We start from the raw sequence: 23,517 nt of genomic DNA, 5'->3' as shown, positions 1-23,517 counted from the left end.
CTCTTAAGGCATATGCTGTGCCATGCTTAGTCTCAGAGGAATACCAGGAAGTGTTGAAGTTAATGTGAACAGGACTTCTATGCAAAGGAAAAACACAGTATGTAGTTGTACCAGTTGCACAAACAACAGTGTCTGGTTTAGCAGATACTCAAGTCTTGGCTGTAAAATATACTTTCTAACCCATCTGATTTGAAATTTGGGTTAAACATCCTCTTTAGGGCAAAGCTATTGCGAGAAAGTAAGGAAAATGATTTGTTACCCAACAAATGCAGACCTGGCACAGCTGAGCCCTGTGATAACTTATAAATGCAAGGATAATTTATTGCACTTGGCAGCTATTTCAAACGCTCTGGTTTAAATGGGTATGCCAGGAAAACAGTCCTGTCAAAAGTAAGGTTTTAATGGTAAGTCTGGTTTTGTAGGTAAATCTTTTTCTTGCCTTTGAAGCTGACTGCAATGGAAAACTAATTTAACACATTATCTGACATTCCTGTGTCAAAATAACCTTTTTCCGATACAATCTTAAAAGATATCGAATAGAACATTAATTTCCATTAGCTTAATTAAATGTGGGATTCATGAGTTGGGATCTGTTGATGGGTTTATCACATTAGATTGGTCATAGGACTTGATCTCAAACTCCTTGCTGAGGGAGAGAGCAGGCTGACCTGAACTGACCTGAGCCATAGGCAGAGGCAGCAAAGTTAACCTGGGGTGTATTTGGGGGGTGGTTTAGGCTTTTTCTGTGATTGCAATTGGAAAATATGCACGTCTCAAAGTGCCACATTCTCTCTTTTCTAAAAATACACTTTCCTACAGCAGCTCTTTTGACATCAAGACCTGATTCAGATGCTAAAGGCTTCCTTTGCTACCTATCTTGTTTGAGTTTCTCATCTCTCTTTCATTCTTCCTAGTGTTTTCCTTTGTGTAGGCTGCGGTATTGATAGATGGCAAATGCTGGTCCTGCTAAGAGTGGCATTAGGTATTAGATTCATGTATCCTGGAAACTTTGCTGTAAATAATATCCTTTGCATTCCCATGAGACTGTAGACAACAGGTCTTTGAGTTTCTTTTAATAAAATAGCTTTAATTCTTCCCTTATAATGACTCGCTGAATATTTCCTGACTCTAAAGGACAGTTTCTTTTGCATCTGGAAAAGCTGTGTTCTTTCGGAAGGCAAAGAAATGAAAAGTAGTTTGCAAATAGTTGTTCTTACCTTTACAACTTGTAGGACAATCAGTCACAAAAATGCTTCTCTTCAGAAAGGCATGTGCTTGATCATTTTGTCCTGTAAGAAAACACTACCACCTTGTGTTTGCTATACTAATGCAATACTAATAGCCTGACAGTCCAAATGGTATTATTTATTGCTCACTGTTACTTCCTTGTCCTGCCAAGAGGCACAGCTTCTTGTAAAGCCCAGCTGGAAAATCAAGTAGTGTTCTCTATTGTTTTCTTTCTGTGCATGTAGGAGTATATCAGATAAGCAGACAAATCAAAGCCCATGATGGCAGCGTGTTCACACTCTGTCAAATGAGGAATGGGATGCTGCTAACTGGAGGTGGAAAAGACCGGAAAATCATCCTGTGGGATCATGATTTGAATCCTGAAAGGGAAATTGAGGTAAGAAAGCAAGAGTGACAAGGGAATTGCCAGGAGCTGGGGATTGACTGGCAAGAGATCCTCCCCACACTTTGGAGGGTCAGTAGTTAGGATGATAGGATATCTTCTGATTGCTGTCTTTTTAAGTGGGTGGCAGTGCTTAGATACAATATACAAATGTTCGCATTTTCAGCCTACAGGTGAGCCCATATGAGGCTGCAGTTCCCCTCTCTTTAATTTGAACAGAAATATTAAGGTTTTCCTTTCCTCCAAGCCCTTCCTTAGGTTTTGGGGATTTGGCTTGGTTTTAATTCATCCCTTTTTGAGGACAGCTTTTAGTATTGCCTGGGGTTTTGTTAGGTTTGCCTGTCTGGAGAAAGACAATGTTACCAAGGGGGGTTTGACATAAGGCAGACAGTCCAGGGAATACATAGGGGCATGCTGTAAGAATTAATGATTCATAGGCTATGTCAGGAGCTTCTTTTAACTTTATCCTAAGCCAGGTTAGTGAATACGTGTGGCTTTGTGATTTGGCTGTATGATTTGGGTGTAAATGGGGATGGACTGGAAAAATAATGGACATTATGGATTTTAAAGTCCTTTTTTTTTTCATGATAATAGGATGAGCTCTCGAAATAATAGATTCTTCTTAAACAGTTGTTCTAATAATGGTTTACCCTACTTACCTCATGTCCGTTTATAGCAGCATTTTTGACTTAACACATATGTTAAGTTCCATCTAGAGTTTATTACTTTAAATCTAACATTGACCTTTAGGAAAACATGACTAAAAAGTGAGACTATCATATACAACTCTTAGGCTTAAGTGACAGACTCTGTTCACATCAGTGCCACTCTTTTCCTTTTGTTAATAATGTTATGTTAAAGCTAATATTTTATGTTGAGAAATATTACCAGAACCCTGACAGAAACTTCCTGAATGCTGGCATTGATTCCACTCTCTTGGGTGGCTAAGATAAGTATATTCTCTAAAGAGAAAGAATTTAGAAAACCAAACAAATGCACGCTGTAAAATAAAGCAGTGCCTTAGAATTTAAGCATGCAGTAAACAGACTCAATAGCAATCAGGTTCATTGCTGACATAAAGCATGGGAACCTTTACTTGAGGCTAATCAGAAAGCATTAGGAAAATCAGGAAGCATTTACTGTGGGCCATAAGATTTTTCTTAGTTTTCAGAAGATGTATTGAAAAGGAAGCAGTAGTTGTGCATTGTTCCTGCCCTTGTGAGCTGGAGGTTGTGGTGTACATTTGTTCAGTGTATTTGACACTCGAGGAATCCATGTAATTAAATTTGTAAGACATATTAAAATGGCATAATTGTGATTGTGTTGGAGTGAGATCATCTTGTACGCTTGTACTGAACAAAAGAATGAGGTAGGATTCGGGTCAAGTCCTGATCTAGTACTCCATGATTACATCATTCCTTTGAACTGGGAGAGCTGCAGTTCTGGTACTGTCGTTGTACTATTTGTGGCCTTCAGGAGTAAGCACCCCCCAGGATGCATGATGTGGTTTCTCATGTCTCTTCTCCTAGGTTCCTGACCAGTACGGAACAATCAGAGCAGTAGCAGAAGGAAAAGCAGATCAATTCTTAGTGGGTACTTCACGAAACTTTGTCTTGCGGGGCACATTTAATGATGGTTTCCTGGTAGAGGTACAGGTGAGCACAGCTTGGTTTAAGCTAAAGGCTTTCCCTGCTGGTGGGTTATTTTAAGGAGCCTTTATTGTGTTCATTGTTAAATCCTGTGTGTTTTCTTTCCAGGGACATACAGATGAACTCTGGGGACTGGCATCCCATCCTTTCAAAGACCTGTTCTTAACATGTGCCCAAGATAGGCAAGTTTGTATGTGGAATTCTGTGGACCACACACTGGAATGGACCAGGCTGCTAGATGTATGTAACCCTTTAGTGTTAAACAGAAAGCTGAAAAATGGGAGAAAAAAATTGGTTTCTGCAACACCATTGTCCCATCTGATTGCAAGAGGAGCAAAAATCCTGCAGTTCTGGCTTTAGAAACAGCTATTTGGAAGCTTTGATAAACTTAACTAAGCCCATCAGATGTCGCATAGACTGTAAGCTGGTTACCACTTCTGATGACATCCGTACAGTCCAAGCTGAATAAAACTTAGTCCTTTTTTCTTGTTCAGTTTAACTTTTTTCCCAGTTATTCAGACAGTTGAAACAGGGCATCAGACAGTTATGCAAGGTTGTCTTTCCTTATCGTCATTGTCCATTTTGCCTAGTTCTGTCCTACTACCCAAGCAAAAATATGTTTTTACACAGAAATTGAGGCTTTTTACTTTCAGGAAGCTCATGTAGTGCATGTCAGTAGGAGAGGATTGTAAGCATGCTGCTACCTGAGTTTTTGCCTTGGTCAGTTCACCTCACTTGCAGGGTAGCTTTGGTATAAGGAGAGGTGTTTAACTGTAAGAAGCAGAAGGGTGAATGATGTTTCTGTGCTTCCCCACTCAGGAACCAGGGCACTGTGCTGACTTCCATCCCAGTGGAGCAGTGGTGGCAATAGGAACGCACTCGGGCAGGTAAATGCCTTTGAAGTGATTTGTGATGATTGCAAGTTTAAAGGAGACAATTTGATACTGTGCATGGTATATATATGAATTAACTTGCTTTTTATTTGTGCTTGAGGTTATGCAGCCTAAAAAAGCTTGGGGGAAGAGGGGAGGTCTTTCCTACATGGGTTAGATGAAGGCAGAAGGTTACTTGACTGTTGATAGTCTCTTTTGGTCTTAACTACTCTTTCATGAAAGCGCAGATCTTGATTTTGGCTTGTTTAGCTATTGTTTTGGTAGAGGGTTCCATGAGCACTCCTTATTGCCTTTACTAAGTATCAGATATTTTAACAGTGTGTGTGTATGTTATAGTATCTTATAAGACAGGTAGAGTTCAGATCTTTCTCTTTCCCAAACCAAACAACACCTGCAACCTCCTATATTGACGTGGAGAGGCAAGTGAACTTGTGTAAGACAGCTTTCAACATGGCACATTGCTGCAATGAAGTGCTCTTGAGCTGTTCCTATTCTTCCTGAAATCATCACATATTGGAAAGTTATCAAAAACCAAGCCGAATCTTTGAATTCTGGCTCCTTTTAGTGGTGGAAAAACCTTGTGTTACTTCATAGTCCAACTCTGGCTTGATACTCCCAACAAAGGAATCTCATGCAGTGTCTTTTTAGCAAGTAATAACTAAAAGGAGTATCAGGCTATTCATAGCATTAGAACAGTGAGAAGAGCAGATACTGAATCTACCAGCATGTTTATCCTGTTCTTCAGTTATGCCTCCTGGTTAACAACTCAGTGATAAAATAATGCATAGTGCATGTAAGAAAATGGGGAGTGTTTTGTGTGTGCTTATTTGCCCCCCCAACCCCAAATCCTTTCATACCTAACCTCATGCCTAAAAGTCATTGAAAGTTTGGTTCTTAGAAACTGCTGAGCATGTGCAGCACCCCTAGATTGTCCTGGAAACATAAGATGTTAAGTAGTTTCATAGGGAATTGCATTCTACAAAGTGAAGGTGCAGTCTGCACTAAATTCATTAGCTATAACAGCAGGCTAGGAACCTCGTTTTCACCTTCCTGAGAAAAATCTTGCTGAACTCTCACGTATTTGGGTTCCACATTGTACCTTTCCCCTTCTTCATCTCTTTCTAATTATAGCATTGAATTAAACAAGTGTTTCTACCTTGATTAAACAGCAAAAGATACTGGCCTAATAGTACTTGAAACAGGGAGAAGGGAAAAGAAGGTCAGGCTCCATGTTTTATGAGTTAATAGACATGTTTGAAATCACCTCAAAGCCCAGTCAAGGTATATGGAGTGGCTGAAGCATTCAGGCTGTTGTTTGCTTCTGATTGACTCCCCCACACCCCCTTCCCAGACCATTTAACATCACATTTTCAGTTCAGCATTTTCAGTTTCAATTCTTACTTTTAAATCACTTGAGGCAAGCAGTTTATACTGTGTTGGATGAGTTTGTGGTGGTGGCCTTGGGTTTGGGTTTGTTTGGGATTTTAATCTGGTCTTCTTGGAACCAAGCAGTTCCATTCTCGCTATTATGTTTTATTGGGCTCTGAAATGGTGTGATTTAGCGCTAGGTTTGAGATACACAAATGAAACTGAATTCAAATGAGGCCTGGTAAATGTACAAGCAGACAAGGAATAAATGGAGTTGTGAATCAAGATAAACAGACCGGTTTCAAATTTACTGCCTAACCAGGATCAGCACACAGTACTTTCTGTGCCAGAACAAATGGTCCAAGAGAGTTATTTCCCAGCGTAAAAGGGCTTCATGATACATCTTGATTAATGTATAAGAAAATAATCTCAGACCCATAACAGGTCATTTAATAACTTGATTCATAGCCCAAAATGCTTAAAGCAAGTATTAAAGGAGTCTAATCTCTTTAGGACCTAATAAACCAAACCCTTGGATGTGTCCATCTGTTGCTGTTCTAGTGGTGCTCTTCTTCCAGTGTGGAGGTCAGTAAGATAGGGCTAGGGAATGGAGCATTAGGGAAGTTGGGTTTGATGGTTCAAATTGTGACATCTGAAGAAAACAGTGTTTTCTGCCTCTCTTTGCATTCTTGTTGATTGTTTCCCAGTGGTGTGTTTTTACCGGGCCAACCCATCATCGTGGCTCTGATGTGTTTTTCACATACCACTTCCCATGATGAGCATTGAGGTATCATGTATACCTTACATACCCCAAAAGGTATCATTTCCCTTTCTTTGGCTGCAGGCAAATGGTCTGCTGCAGGTTTTGTTACCACTTCTTCAGGTGTCTGCTGTGTGCCTGATACCAGTTTTCTGGGATTAAGGCTGGTTTGGAGACAACTGTTTATGGATCCTGCTGTTTGCTGGAAATACACAGCTGGAAAACTAAAAAGGGCTGGCAGTTGGAAATCCTACTGGAAGAGTGGGGTTTTCGAGGCACTATACAGATCCTTTTGCTATGCTGCCAGTGGTATTACTTGCAGGGAAGTAAACCTTTCTATACCTAATCATGTGGAATATCTTGAGTGCTATACACGCAAGTACTCAAATGCACTGCAGAAAGAACTAAATACACCATTATTAAGAAAACTGAAAGGTGAAGGACAAGACCAGCATGAGCCAGAGCCGTAAGGGGGTTAAATCAGTTGACAGAGCTATTGAGACTTATACCAGTTCAGCATCTGTTGTGGTTTTAAGATGAAGAAGCCTAAATATCCCAGGGACCCAATGCTGTCAGATGGGTTGGTTTGTTCACTCTCTCATAAATGCCTTGATGGTTCAGCGTTCAGTATTAAAGGTGGGAATTGCAGGTATAAGTACAAAGCTATAGTAACTACTTTAGGATCTGTTTCCCTGATGATTTAATCAGAAAGTATTTGTTTCTGAAAGCCTATTTTTTAGCTAGGTTATTGGTATGCTTTTTAAAGGGAAGAAGAGAGATGCCACAGCACTGGGAGAGCCTGGAAGATTGAAGAGAGCAGGTCTCATCACATCAGACTAGATGTGACCTGTGCTCCTGTTCGTAAGCTCTGTTATCAAGATTGTCACGGTGCACTGGCTCTTCCCATGCCCAGCTAAGACTGCTGCTGGTATCTCTTGTTTCGAAGTTCTGGAGGAGGACTGGTGCCACAAAAGGCTGTATCCTAATGCCAGATGAAGTTCAGCGTGCACTCTAAAGAGCAGCAGCAGTTTTGCATTGGGTTTGATACCACAGTGCCACCTCTGTGCTTTCAGTCAAATACAGGAGGTTTGCATGGTTGTGAACCATCGAACGCCAGTAAATGGTTGTTCCTTCTTTGATAACATTATGCATAGAAATGGAAAGGATTGAAAGGGAAAATACCAAATTAAAGTAAGTTTTGGGTTTACAAGGAACATGGAAATGTTTTCCACCCCTTCCTGCTGCTCCTGATTTTTAGGGAGTTTTAACTTCCCTTCATACAAATTGAAAGATCAGCTTTTATATCAAAGGTGTTTTTCAAAATGGGGAAGAAGTAGTAGATGAAAATTCAGCTGTAGCCTTAAGACTTCAGGATGATGAGGGGCAGTCATTAGCTGTTTGGTGGCATGCTTATCATCCAGCAGGCATTATGGTGATCACTGCAGTGTTCAAGGGAGGGGGGAAAACAGGCTCTATTTAGAATCTTTTGTATATTCTTCATACAAGGCAGAAGCTCTTCCCTGTGAGGGTGCTGAGGCGCTGGCACAGGGTGCCCAGAGAAGCTGTGGCTGCCCCATCCCTGGCAGTGCTCAAGGCCAGGTTGGACACAGGGGCTTGGAGCAAGCTGCTCCAGTGGAAGGGGTCCCTGCCCATGGCAGGGTTGGAACTGGAAGAGCTTTAAGGTCCTTTCCAGCCCAAACCAGTCCGGGATTCTGTGAGACTCCTATCACTTTCTGAACCAGGAAAGCTTTCCATTAAAACCAGATGTGTGCTGTGCTGCCCTTGAGGACTAGCATGAGAAGGTGAAGTCAGGCAGTGATTATTGCTCTTTTGCTTGCTTTGTTTAGTGGAATTCTCACAGGAATTCTTTCTCCCTCTCTAGGTGGTTTGTTCTGGATGCGGAAACGAGGGATCTGGTTTCAATACACACTGATGGCAATGAGCAGCTCTCGGTGATGCGCTACTCAGTAGGTAGGCAGCCTTTTCTAGTCACGATAATTGCTGATTAATGTGATGTCTGTTCTGTTAACCTGTCTTAAACAGCACCCCAGAGTCACTAGAAAAGGCAGAGCTTTGGAAAAGATCTTTAAGGTGCTTAATCCTTAACTGAATATTGCTTAAAGATTTGCTTGTGCATGCTCAATCTTGGAGTCCTGCAACTATAAACTCTACAGTCGCCTTTTCTAGCTTTTCCTTCACGTTTCTCTGTGTATCAATAATATTAGCTTATATAAGTAAATATAAGTAAAATTAGCAATGTTAGTGATACTGTTCCCAGAAAAATTAGAAGTTCTCAGCTAAATAGTTAACAGGTTAACAGGAAAGTCTGTCAAAAGCTGTGATAGTTCATATCCTTCTTAGTTAATTTTCAAGTTTATTAATACTAAACCATAAAACGAAGCTCAGGTCTTTCTGAAACCCAGCTGGCTGTTAAGTATTTACTATGGGATTACAGGGAGTTCAGGCCAGAGCTGAGTGTCCTCTTCAGACGTGACATGACAGATCATCAGGGGCTGGCTCCTCACTATTAAAAGCACTGATGTTCATGATTAAAAGCACTGATGTTCATGGACACTAGAGGCATTTGATCATGATTCACAGCAACTCGTGTCCATGTGCTTTGGTTTTAAGTGAGGACAATGCAGTGAGAAAACTGCTTATAACATTTGAATGCTCCATGTCTTCTTTGGCCGTTAGTCAGTGCTGATTCATATGCAGTCCCCAGCTCCAAGGCCGAGCTAACCATAGAGTGATTTGTGTGATGCAGAACACTCAAACTGCCTGCTGTTGACAGGAAATCCAGTGCAATCTGAGGCTTTATCCCCTGTCCTAAGGACACTTCCTTAAAAAGAGCAGAAGTGAAAGAATGTGCTCCAAAAACATACCCCCAAACTCAGTAGATACTGACTGAAAAATGATTTAAGGTTGTGTCTCCTTAAGTCTGTAAGCAGTTGTTTTCATTGAGACTATCACCTTAGTGATCAATCTGAAATCATTAACACGTGGAAAACAGGCATGCTGTGTTAATTTATAGCAAATCTCTTGTGTTGTAGATGGCACCTTACTTGCAGTCGGATCCCACGACAACTTCATTTACCTCTACGTAGTAACAGAAAATGGAAGAAAGTATAGCAGATATGGAAAATGCACTGTAAGTTTTGGAGCAAACAGTCAGCAGTTCTTGTATTTAGGTGCTCTACAGACACTAAGATGTTAAGCAGTGGAACTCTATGGGCTGATACTATTCTGGTTTTAGTTTTTGCTTCATGTGTTCTGAGTTTTTTTCAGCATGTGATTGAATTTAAACTTGAGTGTAATGGGTGCTGCAACTGTCAGTGTTGGGTGAACACTTCTGCACCAAATGGGACTTATTTTTCAGACTATTGACTTCTTTGCAATGGGAAGTTAGCAGTCAGGTGGAGTAATGCCTTGTACCTAATGCTGAACTCATTTGGGGAAAATATTACACTTGTCCGGGTGTATTTTCCTCCTGTAGGTAAAGTCCTCCTTGGATTAAAGCACTGCACTTGTGAGACAAGGGATCAGATCTGCATCCTTCCCAAGGGAGCTCAGGCAGTGGGGAGGAGGCTGAGCTGACAGGGAGCTCAGACTGGGCCCCAGTGGGGCTGGTGAGGGCAGCAGCAAATGGCTGCACCTCAGGACAGCATTTCACACCATCCCTTACTCTTTAACCATGAAAGATGAAATCACTCAGAGATGGCTCTTCTTCAAGGCCAGGCTGGATGGGTGACATGATCCACTGTCTGTAGCAGGGGACTGGCACTAGATGAGCTTAAGGTCCTTTCCAACCCAAACCATTCTATGATTCTATGTATGTAGTATTTAGCTTGCTATGTACTTCAAGGTCTCTGTGAGCTCTTTGAAAATGTATGAGACTGTTTCTTTCTGTATATTGTATGTCCTATATGTATCAGGAGAGAGCATATTTGGATTTAAAGCAGCACCTCTATGTCTGTTTGCCAGGGGCTCGTAAAAACTGGGATGGGAGCAATAGGCACTGTTATACTCAGGCAGAAGCAGTAAGGCTTCGAAGCAGGTTTCTGTTAACTGTTTTTGTCATTCTGAGTGCCTATATGTAGAAGCCAGAATTGAGAACCTGGTTTTGGTGGAGACCGAGCTCCCCTGACCATGCCGGCTTGGGAGAAGGTATCAGTGTGTTAGCTGACTGGGATGACGATCCCATTTCCTATGGCTGTACCCTCCCTGCCGCTGCCTGCCAGCACACTGGGGTCCATCCCAGCTTGACGCTAAGCAGGGAGACACCGAGGCATGCCCAGGACCCGGAGCGCTGTCCTGGTGCTGGCACCGCATCCTGCTGGCATTCTGCTGTCATTCAGTAGCCTCGCGGGTGACCTCCAAGTAGTATGACTCAGTCCTCCTGGTGAGTCAACTTCTGGTTGTTTCTTCCAACTTGAATACGTTATTTGAATACTTTCAGGAGGATTTGATCTACTGCAGCAGCATCAGCTTGTGCACAAGGGCTCTATGCCCACTGTTACATTTAAATCCCTTTCAGTCACAGGCAGGCTTGCTGCTGCCGCCAGAGAGGCGAGCTGCGATCTGAGAGTGTGCTTCCAGTGAGGGACAGTGTTGGTTGTGATCAGAAGGAATTTCAGATGAGCTGAAACAACCGTTTTGGGTGGTGCAGCTGTTTCCTGAGGGCTCCAGCTATGCAGTCAGCAATGGGAAGGTATGGGCTGGGGTAGGGACTTCCAGCATGTCAGCAGCTCCAGGGTAGCTGGCACTGTCTCCGTTTGCCTTGCATCAGATCGAGTTGTTAGCAAAGGAGAAGCAAGTGCCATGCGTTCACAGAAAGGGCTGTGGGGTGAGAGCCCCAGGGGCAGCCCCGCTGAAGTGTTCGATGCACTGAACTTCATCTGAAATAATTAACGTGCCTGTCTTACAGGCTGCGGGCATTTCAGTCCTTGCACCGTCTTAAGTCTGAAACAGATGAACACTGCCAGTGAAGGAGAGGATGTCCATTTAGTCAGATAGTTTTATCAGCCAGTGAAGAGTAATTATGTTCATTCTATATAAAGGTACAGAAAAGTAAAGAGGGAAATGTTGCCTTATCAGTGGGCAGATCCCAAAGAAAGATTGAAATGGAAAACGGGATCCTCCTGTTGAAAATGCGGTGACAATGTTCTGTTCCAATTCATCATTCAGTGGTTGCTGCCTGAAGGGATTTTGCAGCGTGGAGCCCCTTCCCCACCACCCTCAGGAATTCTAACAGCTGCCAAATGTCTGGCAGGGTTTAGGAAATGACTGACCAGTTCTTTTCCATGTTGGAGTTTGCTTGGAAAGACTTGGGAAGTCAGGGAAGTGCGGGGCAAATCCTAGTCAATTGTGCATTGTTTTCTTGTTGCAAAACAAGGAGTGTGAGCATTGGTATCATATATTCCACCATGGCTGCAGAGCAGTTATGGCAATGCACAGTTCCTCTGCTTGAAGCAGAGACTAGTTCATAAGTAAATGAATCTTAAAGGTTAGTTTTAATCCAAAGCCTCTCGTAGCTCTCTATAGAGGAAGTTGGCGTGGTGGGTGCAGGCAGGGCCAAGAGACCTTGAGGGGTGTTGAGAGACGTGATCTTCATAATGCCCACTGAGAGAGGGATGAAGTGACATCCACCAGTCACGAAAGTGGCATTTTGTTGCCTGGCAGAATGAGGAAGGGGAGGAAATGGGTGGTCTTACAAGAGCTAGAGCAGCAGTAAGAAGCAATGGGAGGATGGAGGAAGAATAGTGGAATAGTGTGACACGGATGTCACTTTGGTTTATCGCCTACCCTTTCCTCCTCCAAGAAATGATTTGTACAAATCTTATACAAATCTGTGGCTTCTCTGGGGTCTCTACATAGCTTTATTGTTATTACTACTACAGAAAACTTCATGCACAGGACTGTATTCTGACCAGCTGAATTTAGCTTCTCCCTTCAAAACCAAGATGGGGTTTTAGCCCTCAGTGTGCTCTCCATGCTTAGAACTAACAATTAGGCTGAAGTGGTTTGATTCTTATCTAAATAACCCTGCGCTTATAGGGAAGGCTCCTTCCAAAGCTGGCACTGACATGCGTGCAGTGGTGGAAGAAGCACAGCAGGATACCTTATTGAGGGTATTTTTGTAACACCAGTCCTTGATCTTGTCGTTTTCCATGGTGGTTGTTAACCAAGTTAACCAAGTTTTTGGGGTGAGCAAAGGTTGTTTGAATGTGCATGTGTTTGGTGGAAATTCTGTTGAATGGCTGAAGAAATGGAGTCCCACCTGTCACTTCTTCTGTTGGGATCTAAAACCAATCCTGTGTAAGTTATTGCCTTTCTCAATTAGTAGCAATGTGCGCTTTAATTCAAGTACAAATGCGAGTTCATCCATATCTTAGCAACTTGCTAGGAGTAAATCACGCCGGGCTCTGAGAAGGACGTGGTTTACAAGTGAAGAATGTAGCTGTTTGTGGCACTGCCCAGTAAGGAGCCTTGAAAGGAGCACAAGTGAACTGCAGCAGACTGGGGTGGATGGGGAGGAGCCTTTTTGCTGTCCCAGCTGTGGGTGCAGCCTCTGCTTTGGTTGGAATGAAGAGCAGTGTTTCACATTGGTGTTACTGCATTCCTCTGCAGGGACATTCCAGCTATATTACACACCTTGACTGGTCCCCAGACAACAAGTATATAATGTCAAACTCAGGAGACTATGAAATACTCTACTGTAAGTATGAAATGAAATCTGCTGGAAACACAAAGTATGTATTAGCTGTCGGAGGGGTGTGTTTGGTCAGAACTGTACAAAATGCTTACTGACAAAGGAGCCAATTTGAACTTGTGTAACCAGATATCTTGATGTTATTCAGAGCTGTGTATTACCTAATGGCAATGCCAAATATAGCTTACTTCTTTACAAGGTCATAAATCAGCTTCACAGCGTAGAATGTACAGAACAAGTGGCCCTATGTTTTGATGTTGGCCCAAAGTTCCATAGATTGAACATAATATATACAGTTGTCTAATTAGTGTCAACAGTAACCAGTTATTCTGGGGGGAGAAAATCAGTGCCACTGTTCTCTTCTGGGCTTTCCTTTTTTGAACTCTCTCTTGGCTGGTGGTGTTGAAAACAACACAAAGCCGTAATTCTACTTTAATGGGTTAGGATGAAGAACGGGTTTGTCTTTTTTAATGTATGGAAATATGAATTTAATCTATAGTGGTTATGTCAAAAGTGTGTTTGACTTGTGTAGAGCAGATCAGTCTGGTTTTCCATTGATTTTTGTATTCTTATCTTCCTGTGGCTTTAACTAGATCCAAGAGGATTGTAGCTCTGTTCCTGCACACGCAAGAAGAGCCAGCAGTTCAAATATCTGTCAGCTTAACATATTCTTTCTGCCTGGCACAACTTAGGTTTCAGATCTGGGTAGTGCAGTATCTCAGTGTACCAAAAGGGAGTGTTGGGGCTTACAGTTGCCTGCATGGGGAAGCAAAGAGCTGCGACCCATTAGTAATGTTGGGGTATTACAAGATGGACAATCTTTCTTTTCCTGGTTAGAAGCTGAAAAGCAGCCTGAGGCTCCTCTGGCAGCAGTTGCTCACTCTTGTCAAAGCACAGCTTCCTGAATCATTGGTTCAGTTTTAGCATATCCGTGGAGCTGGTAGGAAGGAGACATTGTCCTCTTGCAGTCTCTATTAAAACATCTTGCAGAGTAGGTAGCGGGGGACTCAGGCTGTAGGGAAGAGGTTTTGAGGCACCCTGATCTGAAGAGAGAAATGAGAAGTAAAATGTGACTCACGTATGTGATAAAGATACTGGTTTGTCTTTGCCTCTACGATCTGATTCCAGATTGATTTTAAGATGCATTTATTTACTGTCTTAGCACCTTCAAAGAGCACTTGTGTGACTGTAGTTTTATATGGCATAACTCATCACTCGCTTCTTTTACAGGGGACATTCCAAGTGGCTGTAAGCTAATCAGGAATCGTTCTGACTGTAAGGATATAGATTGGACAACATACACTTGTGTGCTAGGCTTCCAAGTGTTTGGTAAGCACCATCTAACTTGCTTTTAAGCTATTCATGCTGTGCTTTGTGTTTGCTTTTACTTCAGTTTGTCATTAGAAAACCAGTTAATGATTGTTGAGGGTGGTGCTGAGATGACAGACCAAAGAGGCTGGCCACAATATTGTCTGTGATACAGAGCACTGGATGCGCTACAGAAAATGTATGGTTGATTTCTATTTAGTCTTGAAGATTTGATTCTTGGGATTTGATTTTTCTGCTGTCATTTTAGGCTACCAGTTTTGGAGTCACTGAAGCAAAAAGCTGGTATTTTAAAGTGCTTGTGTGACACATGTGCATTCTCCTTTGCTTACCTTATCTTGGGGCAGCAACAAGACTATATGAGTGTAGGTTATAGTTCATGACTTAAAGTCATGACAGCACGTTGATACCTGTAGTCAAAGGTGAGTAATACACACTGCTGAAGGCAGCTGTTGGCCATAAATGAGGAGCTCCTCTGGGAGTTAAAAAGTAGGATTCAGCCTGGCAGTGTTGTAAAGCCAAGTTGTGTGAGCAGGATGCTGAATGTCTCGCTTCCATCGCAGAGATCACATACCTGCCTCCCTTCTTCATGTTGGAAACATCAAAAGCAGGCAAATCATCACATTCTTTAGAGGTAAGGGTTAGGTCTACGTATCTTTTCTGGACATTGGCTAGGAGTTCAGTTTTGAATATCAGTTATATGCAGGGTAGAAGACTGTCAGTAGGTCTGACACCTATCATGCAGATTTTAGGATTGTCATGTGCTTCATGAGCAAGTGGCCTTCCGTGCTTGTTGCTGGGTAGATCACAGAATCCCAGAACCGTGAGTGCTGGAAGGGCCCTCTGGAGCTCATCCCGTCCAACCCCTGCCAAGGCAGGGCCACCCAGAGCAGGGCACCCAGGAACGTGTCCAGGCGGGTTTGGGATGGCTCCAGAGAGGGAGACTCCACAACCCCCGGGGCAGCCTGTGCCAGGGCTCTGCCACCCTCACGTACAGAAGCTCTTCCTCGTGTTGAGGTGACTCTTGTGGTGGTGCAGTTTATGGCCATTGCTCCTCGTCCTGTCGCTGGGCACCACTGGAAAGAGTCTGGCACCATCCTCCGGGCACCTCCTTTGAGATCTGCACTGATGAGATCCCCTCTCAGGCTGCTCTTCTCCAGACTGAACAGACCCAGCTCCTGCAATCTCTGTTCATAAGGCAGATGCTCCAGACCCCTGAGCATCCTTGTGGCCTCCTCTGGACCCTCTCCAGCAGCTCCTTGTCTGTCTTGTACTGATGAAAAATACGTCTCCCATTAGCCTGAGAACTGTGAACCAGGCCATGTACATGCTTGGTTTGGCTTTATTCAGTCTGTCTGGGTGAAGTAGAAGGGGAATGGCTGTTCCCTCCTGAGGCACTGTCCATGTAAGCCTAGGCTGACAGGGGACTGGTCCACAGCAGTTACTTCCTCACTGCCTTTGCTTCTGAGACTGAAATAATAGTGCAGCACAAATGCCTTGCTTTAAAGGGAGTATCAGAAGGTTCAGGAGATGCTAGAGAAAATGAAAAGCAAAACTGATGCTAATATAATGTCTTTCTCCAAGAGCAATGAAGCAACTTTGTAAGGACTGAATATTCCTTCTGGAATAGCCTTGGAGCTGAAGCCATTTTACGTTTCATGCAGAGTACTTAAATCTGCCCGAAGTGTGGAGGTAGCAGACAGTGGCTCTGTTGCCACTGGACTTCTACCATTACATTTGGTGCTAGAGCAGACAGGGAACTGCTTTGAATCCCAGCAGTTTTTCAGAAGTCCTTTACTCCTGACCTAAGGAGATGAAGTGTGGGAGTGCAGAAGGAGTCTGGTTTCACAGAGACCATTGGCTTTGTGTCTTCAGCAGCTCTTGGACAGAAGCTAACTGGTAACTGAAGCCAGGCTGGAGATGGGCAGCTCCCATAACCACTGTTTGGAGAAGCCTTTCTACTTGTTGTTTTCAACGAGTGGCTCAGTCAGCTGATCCTGCCTGCATTCCCTTTTGGATTCATACAAACTTTAACCACTCTGAATCAATCTCAGCTGCTCTCAGAATCGTCGGTGTGCCAGAGGGCCTGGGAGTGAAGTAGACAAAGCAGATAATGTGATGTTATTCTGGGGCAGAACAAAATGTATTTAACCTTCCAGCCAAAATTCATCATGTTCAGTTTTATATTGTCTGGGAGGCTGACACTCTTTGCAGAGACTTAAAATGCTGCTCGGCCTCTGACAAAGGCAAGGATTTTCCCATTAAATCAGACAGTGCAGCTCAGCCAACCTAGCAGGTATTTGCTGCCCAAAGGAAAGTCTGGCTTTGACCCGAGGGTCAGCTGGCTCAGGCATCCAAACAAGCCAGGGCTGCTCACTTTGATGTTCAGGAAAGAGGGTTAAGTTTATGGGATTTGGACTTTCAGGGTGTGTGTTTTACTAATTTAGCTCTGTGGAATAGTGTATCCATAGGCTCAGGCGTTGGGTTGAAAGGATTGAAATGCCTGCTTCAGATGAGAATAGCATCACTCCTTTTTGGCTCTTGGTATCACTACGTTGGCTCAGCAGTCTCCTTAATCTGCCTCCCGAGCACTTGAAGTCACTCTCTCATTTACTGCACATTTCCCACACTTCCATCTGAGCAAATTCTTTCAAGAGGCTTGCTGCTGGCAGCACAGTCCATTAAAATGGAAGTGCTGCCCTCGTACCTAATAACAACGTCCTGTGGGTTTTATTGCTTTTCAAGTTAAGAACTTGGTCATATAAATGTCTTGGGTTTTCCACATTTGCCTGCTGCCTTGAAAGCAAATCCTGCTGTCTTATGACAAAGGGTTGCCTTACCTTTAGAGCTGGTAAAGGAATTTGCGAACACAAAAGATATTAAATGCAGGCTTGAATATTAGACTTCTTAATCTGAAATGAAAAAGAAGAGGCGATGGCATAGCTGTTTGGCACAGTGTGCGTGCGGTGGTAGGTGAAATCAGGAATCTGATTAGAAGTTTGTGTATTATTACTCCCACCTGATGACAGTATTTTATATATAGAATGCAGGAGTTAAAATGCATTCATTTGGAAAGTTCTTAAATATCTATTTTTCAGATTGATTTCACTAATGTGAGAGCACTACAGCGATTCTAAATACTTGCTTTAGGGTTTCATGTCTTTACTTAGTACGTTAACCACAACACAGCTTACTGGCATTGAAACAAGCTGCCTTTGTTATTCTGCAGAGAAAATCAAGTACTCCACCCACTGAAGAATGGGGGGAAAAAAACAACTTTCAAGTTAAAGGATATTTGCCATTTTGCATAAAAACAAGGCAAGAGAGCGGGGGAGTTTGAGAAAAATCAGGCAATTCTTAGCTGGCGTTTTGTGCTGTACGAAATAGCGCACAGCACTTGGGTTTTATTTTACCAAAGTCAATGATTATAAGGGAGGAAGAAGATCATTCCTGTCTGATAGGGAGCATCCCTCTCAGTGAGTCAGGGACACAATTATTCGGGGTGTGAAATTTGAGGGGGAAAAGTTCCTTCTAACTCCTGAACTTCTCAGAAGCCCAAATCTGAGCTGTAAAAATATGGCACCTTTGGCATAAGTTACTGCCTTATAACCCCTTGCTTGCCTTCTGCTCAGCTTTATTTGCAGCTGTGAAGCAGCAGTTTTGCTATGGGGATCTCTAGGGTCTTTATTTACTGTTAAAATTAAAGCCTCCTCCCTCCCCAATCTGTTCAGTGCATTTCATCCAGGCCCTGTTGTTATTCTTTTGTCTAGACGTATCTGTGTCATTCTTTTCACTTAAAAGCATATTGAATTGTGCTTAAGCACTTGACAGCACTTACATCCAGGAAACTGCTGCAGGCTGGCTTTCTGTGCAGTGTCATCAGGCTCCTTTGAATCATGCAAATACTAAGATTTAAAAGACAACCAAAAGAAATCTCTGCATACTCTGTGTTGTCCCATGCTCCAGCACCAGCCTTGCTTTTAAGCCCTTTGTGCACAAACAGAAGTGTTACCAGTTTTAACAGCAAACTTAATCTTAAAATAGGCTTTAAACAAGACTAAGGTTTTGAACAGGAAACTTACGGTAAGTCCAAGAGGATTTCCTGGCCAAGGCTGAGGGTTTGGGGGAGCAGCATTAGGCTAGCAAAATATTAATACCATTTAATGCAGTATATATTCCAGCTTTCAGTTGAATGCCTTTTGTTAAGCTTCCCTTTTCTCACAGCTTTCTAAGACTGCCATCACTAAATACCTGCTCTGCTCTCTCCTAGGAGTTTGGCCTGAGGGATCAGATGGGACAGACATCAATGCCCTCGTCAGATCCCGGAACCGAAAAGTGATAGCAGTTGCTGATGATTTTTGTAAGGTCCATCTCTTTCAGTATCCGTGTTCCAAGCCAAAGGTAAGTCTCCAGCTCAGTCGTTTTGGAAGCTGGCAGCCAAATTTACATCTGCCAGATTTACAGCTCATTTATATCTGAGAACAGTGCTAGGGACAGAAGCATGGTTTTCCCCGTTGAGTTTATATAGAAAATAATATAAAATATCCCATAATATACCTAAAAGTGAAGTTGCAGTAGTTACCCCTAAGTTCTGGAGCACAGACCTGACACATTCTGTTTGCTGGCCTTGGTGTTAAGGCCATTGCTTTTTGCATTAAGATCTAAATCAGTCCCAAGCTACAAGCCTTAAGAAGGGGAGGATATATTGTTGGGTGAACCTAATATAAATGCAATTCTATACACTTAGGTGAATAAAGAGCTCTCTTGAAGGGCTAAGCCAAAACAGTGGTAGTTTTAGGTTTCGGTACCATGTGCTAGAAGAGCATATGATAGTCAACCATTCATCTGCTGGGCTGTATCAAAAGCAGTGTGAGCAGCAGGTTGAAGGAGGTGATCCTGCCCCTCTGCTCTGCTCTGGTGAGACCCCACTTGCAGCACTGCACACAGTACTGCATGTCCTCGGCATAAGATGAGGATGCTCAGGGGCTGCAGCACCTCCCCTATGGAGCCAGGCTGAGAACACTGGGGCTGTTCAGCCTGGAGCAGAGAAGCTGCGTGGAGACCTCAGAGCAGCTTCCAGTGTCTGAAGGGGGCTACAAGGATGCTGGAGAGGGGCTCTTCATCAGGGACTGCAGCCATAGGACAAGGGGTGATGGGTTCAAACTGAAACAGGGCAAGTTCAGGTTAGATCTAAGGCAGAAGCTCTTCCCTGTGAGGGTGCTGAGGCGCTGGCACAGGGTGCCCAGAGAAGCTGTGGCTGCCCCATCCCTGGCAGTGTCCAAGGCCAGGTTGGCCACAGGGGCTTGGAGCAAGCTGCTCCAGTGGAAGGGGTCCCTGCCCGTGGCAGGGGCTGGAACTGGATGAGCTTTAAGGTCCCTTCCAGCCCAGACCAATCTGGGATTCACTGATTTGTATTTCTGCTTGTTTCCAACAGGCTCCAAGTCACAAATACAGCGCTCACAGTAGCCATGTGACAAATGTCAGCTTCACCCACAGCGATTGTCACTTGATTTCAACTGGAGGGAAAGACATGAGTATTATCCAGTGGAAACTCGTGGAGAAGGTCACTCTACCACAAAATGACATTGTCGTAGACATCGGCACCACCAAAGTGCCCATCCCTGCCGGCGACAGCGCTGCACAGTCCCCTGCTCCTCTGCCACAGCCTTTCAATGACATGAACCAAACCGAAAGTGTAACTGGCAGCTCCCCAGCTTCCTTGGAGAGCAACTTGGAGCAGTCTGCAGAGGCCAGTGAGGAGCAGAGCGAGGAGCAGAGCGAGGGGAGCAGCCTGGATCCCACCGAGCCGGGCTATGAGGAGCCCTCCAACGAGGTGAGCGAGGAGCACAGCGAGTCCACGGTCACTGAAGAGCAGCAGGATAACTCACCGGTGTCTTAACGCTCCCAGCTCAGGCGGTTGTGGTTTCTTTTGGTGTGCGTGCTTTCATTACAGGGTGAGGGTTCAAATAGGGAGAAGTAGCTGAGATTCATGACCACTCCAGCTTTTTGAGTTTCAGTGAGATTTTTATAGTCTGAGCTTCAGTTCGATGTGTGGAACCATCCCAAGGGCCTGGCTTGATGGTCTGTGTCAAGATCCGGTCACAGTTAGTAGTGGACATTACCATAGATCCATTTCAGTTCTGAAATTGCTGTCAGGAAGTGGCATGAAGTACATACTGGAGAAAAAGGTTAGCTCTGAGAATTAGCTCAAGTGTAGACCACCTTAACTATGTGAAAGTGCTTTCTGAAAGAGCTAAGCTGCTGGGAAGCACTGAGCTGCTCCAGCTGGGGAGCACTGTGACAAAAAGACAACCAAAAAGCTCCTTGGTGGGGCTGTTTTCCTTTGGTTTTTCTTCATGAGAAAAAGAGAGGAAAAACAACGTCGTGATGCCACGTGTATGGCAATGCCTTCTTGACCTAACACATATGCAATTTTCTAACACTACTAATTCCTAGTGGAGTCTGGATGTGTTGGCAGTTGGTCTGCCCTGGGTGCTGCTAGTTCTAAGGCAAATCCTGTCGAGGAATGGCGTTGGCTGTTCCATTTTCAGACTGGTTAATAACAGACTAACCCAATGCTGTCATGTTTCACTTTCCATGACCTGAAACTGTAGGATGTCATTGTCTCTTCAAGGAGTTGCTTGCCTAGAGAGTTCGAAACTTCAGGAGGATCTTTACAGTGACTTTGACATGAACAGCACAGGAAGCAGGACAAGAACACACAAGTCAGATGGGCTCCAGTTATACGTTAAGCCTTCAGTCAGAACTTGCTCCATCCCTAGTAGGAGAACTATAGATACAGTTAACTTAAATTATTAAATTGGTGCTTAGGATTAGTGTATTCAGTTGATAATTCTTCCTTCTGCATTTGTAGAGAGAACTCTTAGGAGTCATTAAACTGCAATCTCTACTTTTGGTTTTTCCCCCCCGCTGGCTCCGTTAGCAGTTGGGATAGAAGCACACAGGAATTTAGATGAGGAGGATGATGTGATTTTCTTTTGGTTTTCCCCCAGGCTTGCTGATTTCTTGTTTTTGTGCTCTCTTTTGTTTGTTCGTTTGTTTCCACCCCCCCTCCCCGGGTTGCTCTAAGCCATGCAGCTCTCATGTGGCTATACCTGGCCAGTTACGGGATACCTTGGCATTTGTTATGCATTTGGGAAGTACCTTTTTTTACCACGTTTGTCAGATAGCTACAGTTTTCCCTTAAGTACATACGTTTCCTACTTTAAAGAGCTATAGACTTACTGACAGATAGCCATTTCCTATGTACTTGTTTATATTTTGATTACATAGAATTCTCTTCTTTTTTAACTCGCTGCATCGTGCTGGTATTTTAGTTCTTAGGTAGGATATCATGTTTAGAAACTTTGGATGAGTTCATAAGTCTTAATTGTGCAAGCGTTTACGTGATTGTGCCATTCCAAAGTGCATCAAAACTGTCATTCCCTTACTAGTATCTTCTCAGGAGAAATGCTACAGATCAGGTATTTAGTCATCATTTGGAAAGAAAAAACAAATGGACTCCCAAAGGACATTTAGAACATTTATATATAAAATATATAAATATATATATACACACATATATATATATATAAAAAATTATCCTCTTGTTTACAACAGTTCCAGAAAACCTCAAAGTAATTCCCTTCAGATGGAGGGAGATGTGGATTCCAAGCAACCCATCTGTTCAAACTGTGCTCTGTAGATAGAGTTGTATTGGAGAGCTCGAGTTTGCCTGACGTGCGGGTTTGCCAAATAGCAGCAATTCAAGAGAAAGGTCAGCTCAGCGGAGGTCTTGGTTCCAAATGAGGAATATGCTGTAGGATTAGGAAATAACCTTAGGAAAGGAAGGGTTGTGGAGCTGAGGAGGCACAGAGCTCTCTCTGTCGGTTTCATGAACGCCACATAACGCAACACATTTCGTTTTGGGACATCTGTCACCTGGGGTTGCCACGTAAAGTGAGAGTTATAGTTGTGATACTCTTGTGTTTGTAGTGCAGAAGACTCTACTAATATGCAAAAAGCCTTACAGCTTTCCATTGCTGGCAACTACTGTTTAACAAATAATGAAATCTGTGATAATGGATGGAAATGGGTGGGATTATGTAACTGTAGATGTTTTAGAGAACTAATTGTGAATGAATTCTGATTCCGAGTGTTTCATGTGAAGATGTTTGAGCCATTTCTATCTATCATGCATTCCTGTCTCAAGGCAGAAAGTTTTGAAGATTAAATAATAAAATCATCAAAATAATATGTTGCAGTGTCTTTGTTCTGGTTCCTTCTGTGTGCAGAGTGGATGCTGGGATCACAGGTCATGTCTGGGACTACGGGAACTATGGCTTTAGAAGAAACTTTGGAATTTGTGCTTTTTTCATAGCCTCTCAGACTAGTACTAAGTTAATTTGGCATCAGGACTAATGCTGGCAGTGCTGAATGTTCATCTTGTGTGCTTTCAGTGCTCAAGGCCAGGTTGGACACAGGGGCTTGGAGCAACCTCCTCTAGTGGAAGGGGTCCCTGCCCATGGCAGAGGTTGGAGCTGGATGAGCTTTAAGGTCCCTTCCAACCCAAACCAGCCTGGGGTTCTATGATTCTGTGTCTGCCTTCCAGGGTTCTGCCAGAAGTTTCCTTCTGGAAGTCATGCAAAAAGGACAAGTTTACTTTGGATGTAACACGTTAAATACCGTGATACTTCCACATTCCTGATAGTCTCTGTCCAAGTGCAGATGCAAAAGGTCACAACATGCTTCAGAGACTCCTTGTCAAAGGTTCTCGGTCTTTCGAAAGGCTTTGAATCATCTCCATTTCTTGCAGCTGGTTTCTGTCCTTCACAAAGAGGGAGGGTGGGGTAGAGAGGAAAGAAACCTGGAGGAGATGAATACCTCACGCTCCTTGCCTAGAGGGAGGAGCCCAACAAACCCCCATCACCGTCACCCCTGCGTTTGAGTGGAAACCTCAAGAGCTCTTTATTTCCCACCATATTGCCAGGAGAATGCTGCTGTTCCAGCCTGAGCACCGAGCAGATGGTCTGGGGTGGGGCTGTGCTGTTCCAGGCTCTCCAGGATCAGCTCAAGGCTTTTGCCCCCCCTTCCCCTGGGATGCTCGGTAAGGCAGGGGGTAAGGGGTCTTCTGTGGGGCCTCCCTTGTGGTAGGGGCGGGTTAGGGCTCCAAGAGCCCA

At 43.6% G+C, this 23,517-nt stretch overlaps 1 protein-coding gene across 5 annotated transcripts in view; it reads left to right on the top strand.

Moving 5' to 3' along the window:
* EML4 (EMAP like 4) overlaps positions 1 to 22,592 on the top strand; it is a 133,222-nt gene extending 110,630 nt beyond the window's left edge. For all 5 annotated transcript variants that reach the window (XM_065679286.1, XM_065679285.1, XM_065679284.1 and 2 more), the window contains 10 exons: positions 1,473 to 1,624; positions 3,160 to 3,285; positions 3,388 to 3,519; positions 4,099 to 4,166; positions 8,183 to 8,271; positions 9,354 to 9,451; positions 12,931 to 13,018; positions 14,243 to 14,341; positions 18,609 to 18,739; positions 19,773 to 22,592. In XM_065679286.1, the coding sequence (XP_065535358.1) occupies positions 1,473 to 1,624; positions 3,160 to 3,285; positions 3,388 to 3,519; positions 4,099 to 4,166; positions 8,183 to 8,271; positions 9,354 to 9,451; positions 12,931 to 13,018; positions 14,243 to 14,341; positions 18,609 to 18,739; positions 19,773 to 20,237 (1,448 nt within the window). In that variant the 3' untranslated portion in view covers positions 20,238 to 22,592. The remainder of the gene's footprint in view (positions 1 to 1,472; positions 1,625 to 3,159; positions 3,286 to 3,387; positions 3,520 to 4,098; positions 4,167 to 8,182; positions 8,272 to 9,353; positions 9,452 to 12,930; positions 13,019 to 14,242; positions 14,342 to 18,608; positions 18,740 to 19,772) is intronic.
* Positions 22,593 to 23,517: the final 925 nt, after the last annotated feature.

This window comes from Lathamus discolor, chromosome 5 (assembly GCF_037157495.1).
Source record: "Lathamus discolor isolate bLatDis1 chromosome 5, bLatDis1.hap1, whole genome shotgun sequence".
NCBI classification, from domain to species: Eukaryota; Metazoa; Chordata; class Aves; order Psittaciformes; family Psittacidae; genus Lathamus; species Lathamus discolor.
Note: the sequence above shows the minus strand (reverse complement) of the source record. Positions and strands in the feature narration are given on the sequence as shown.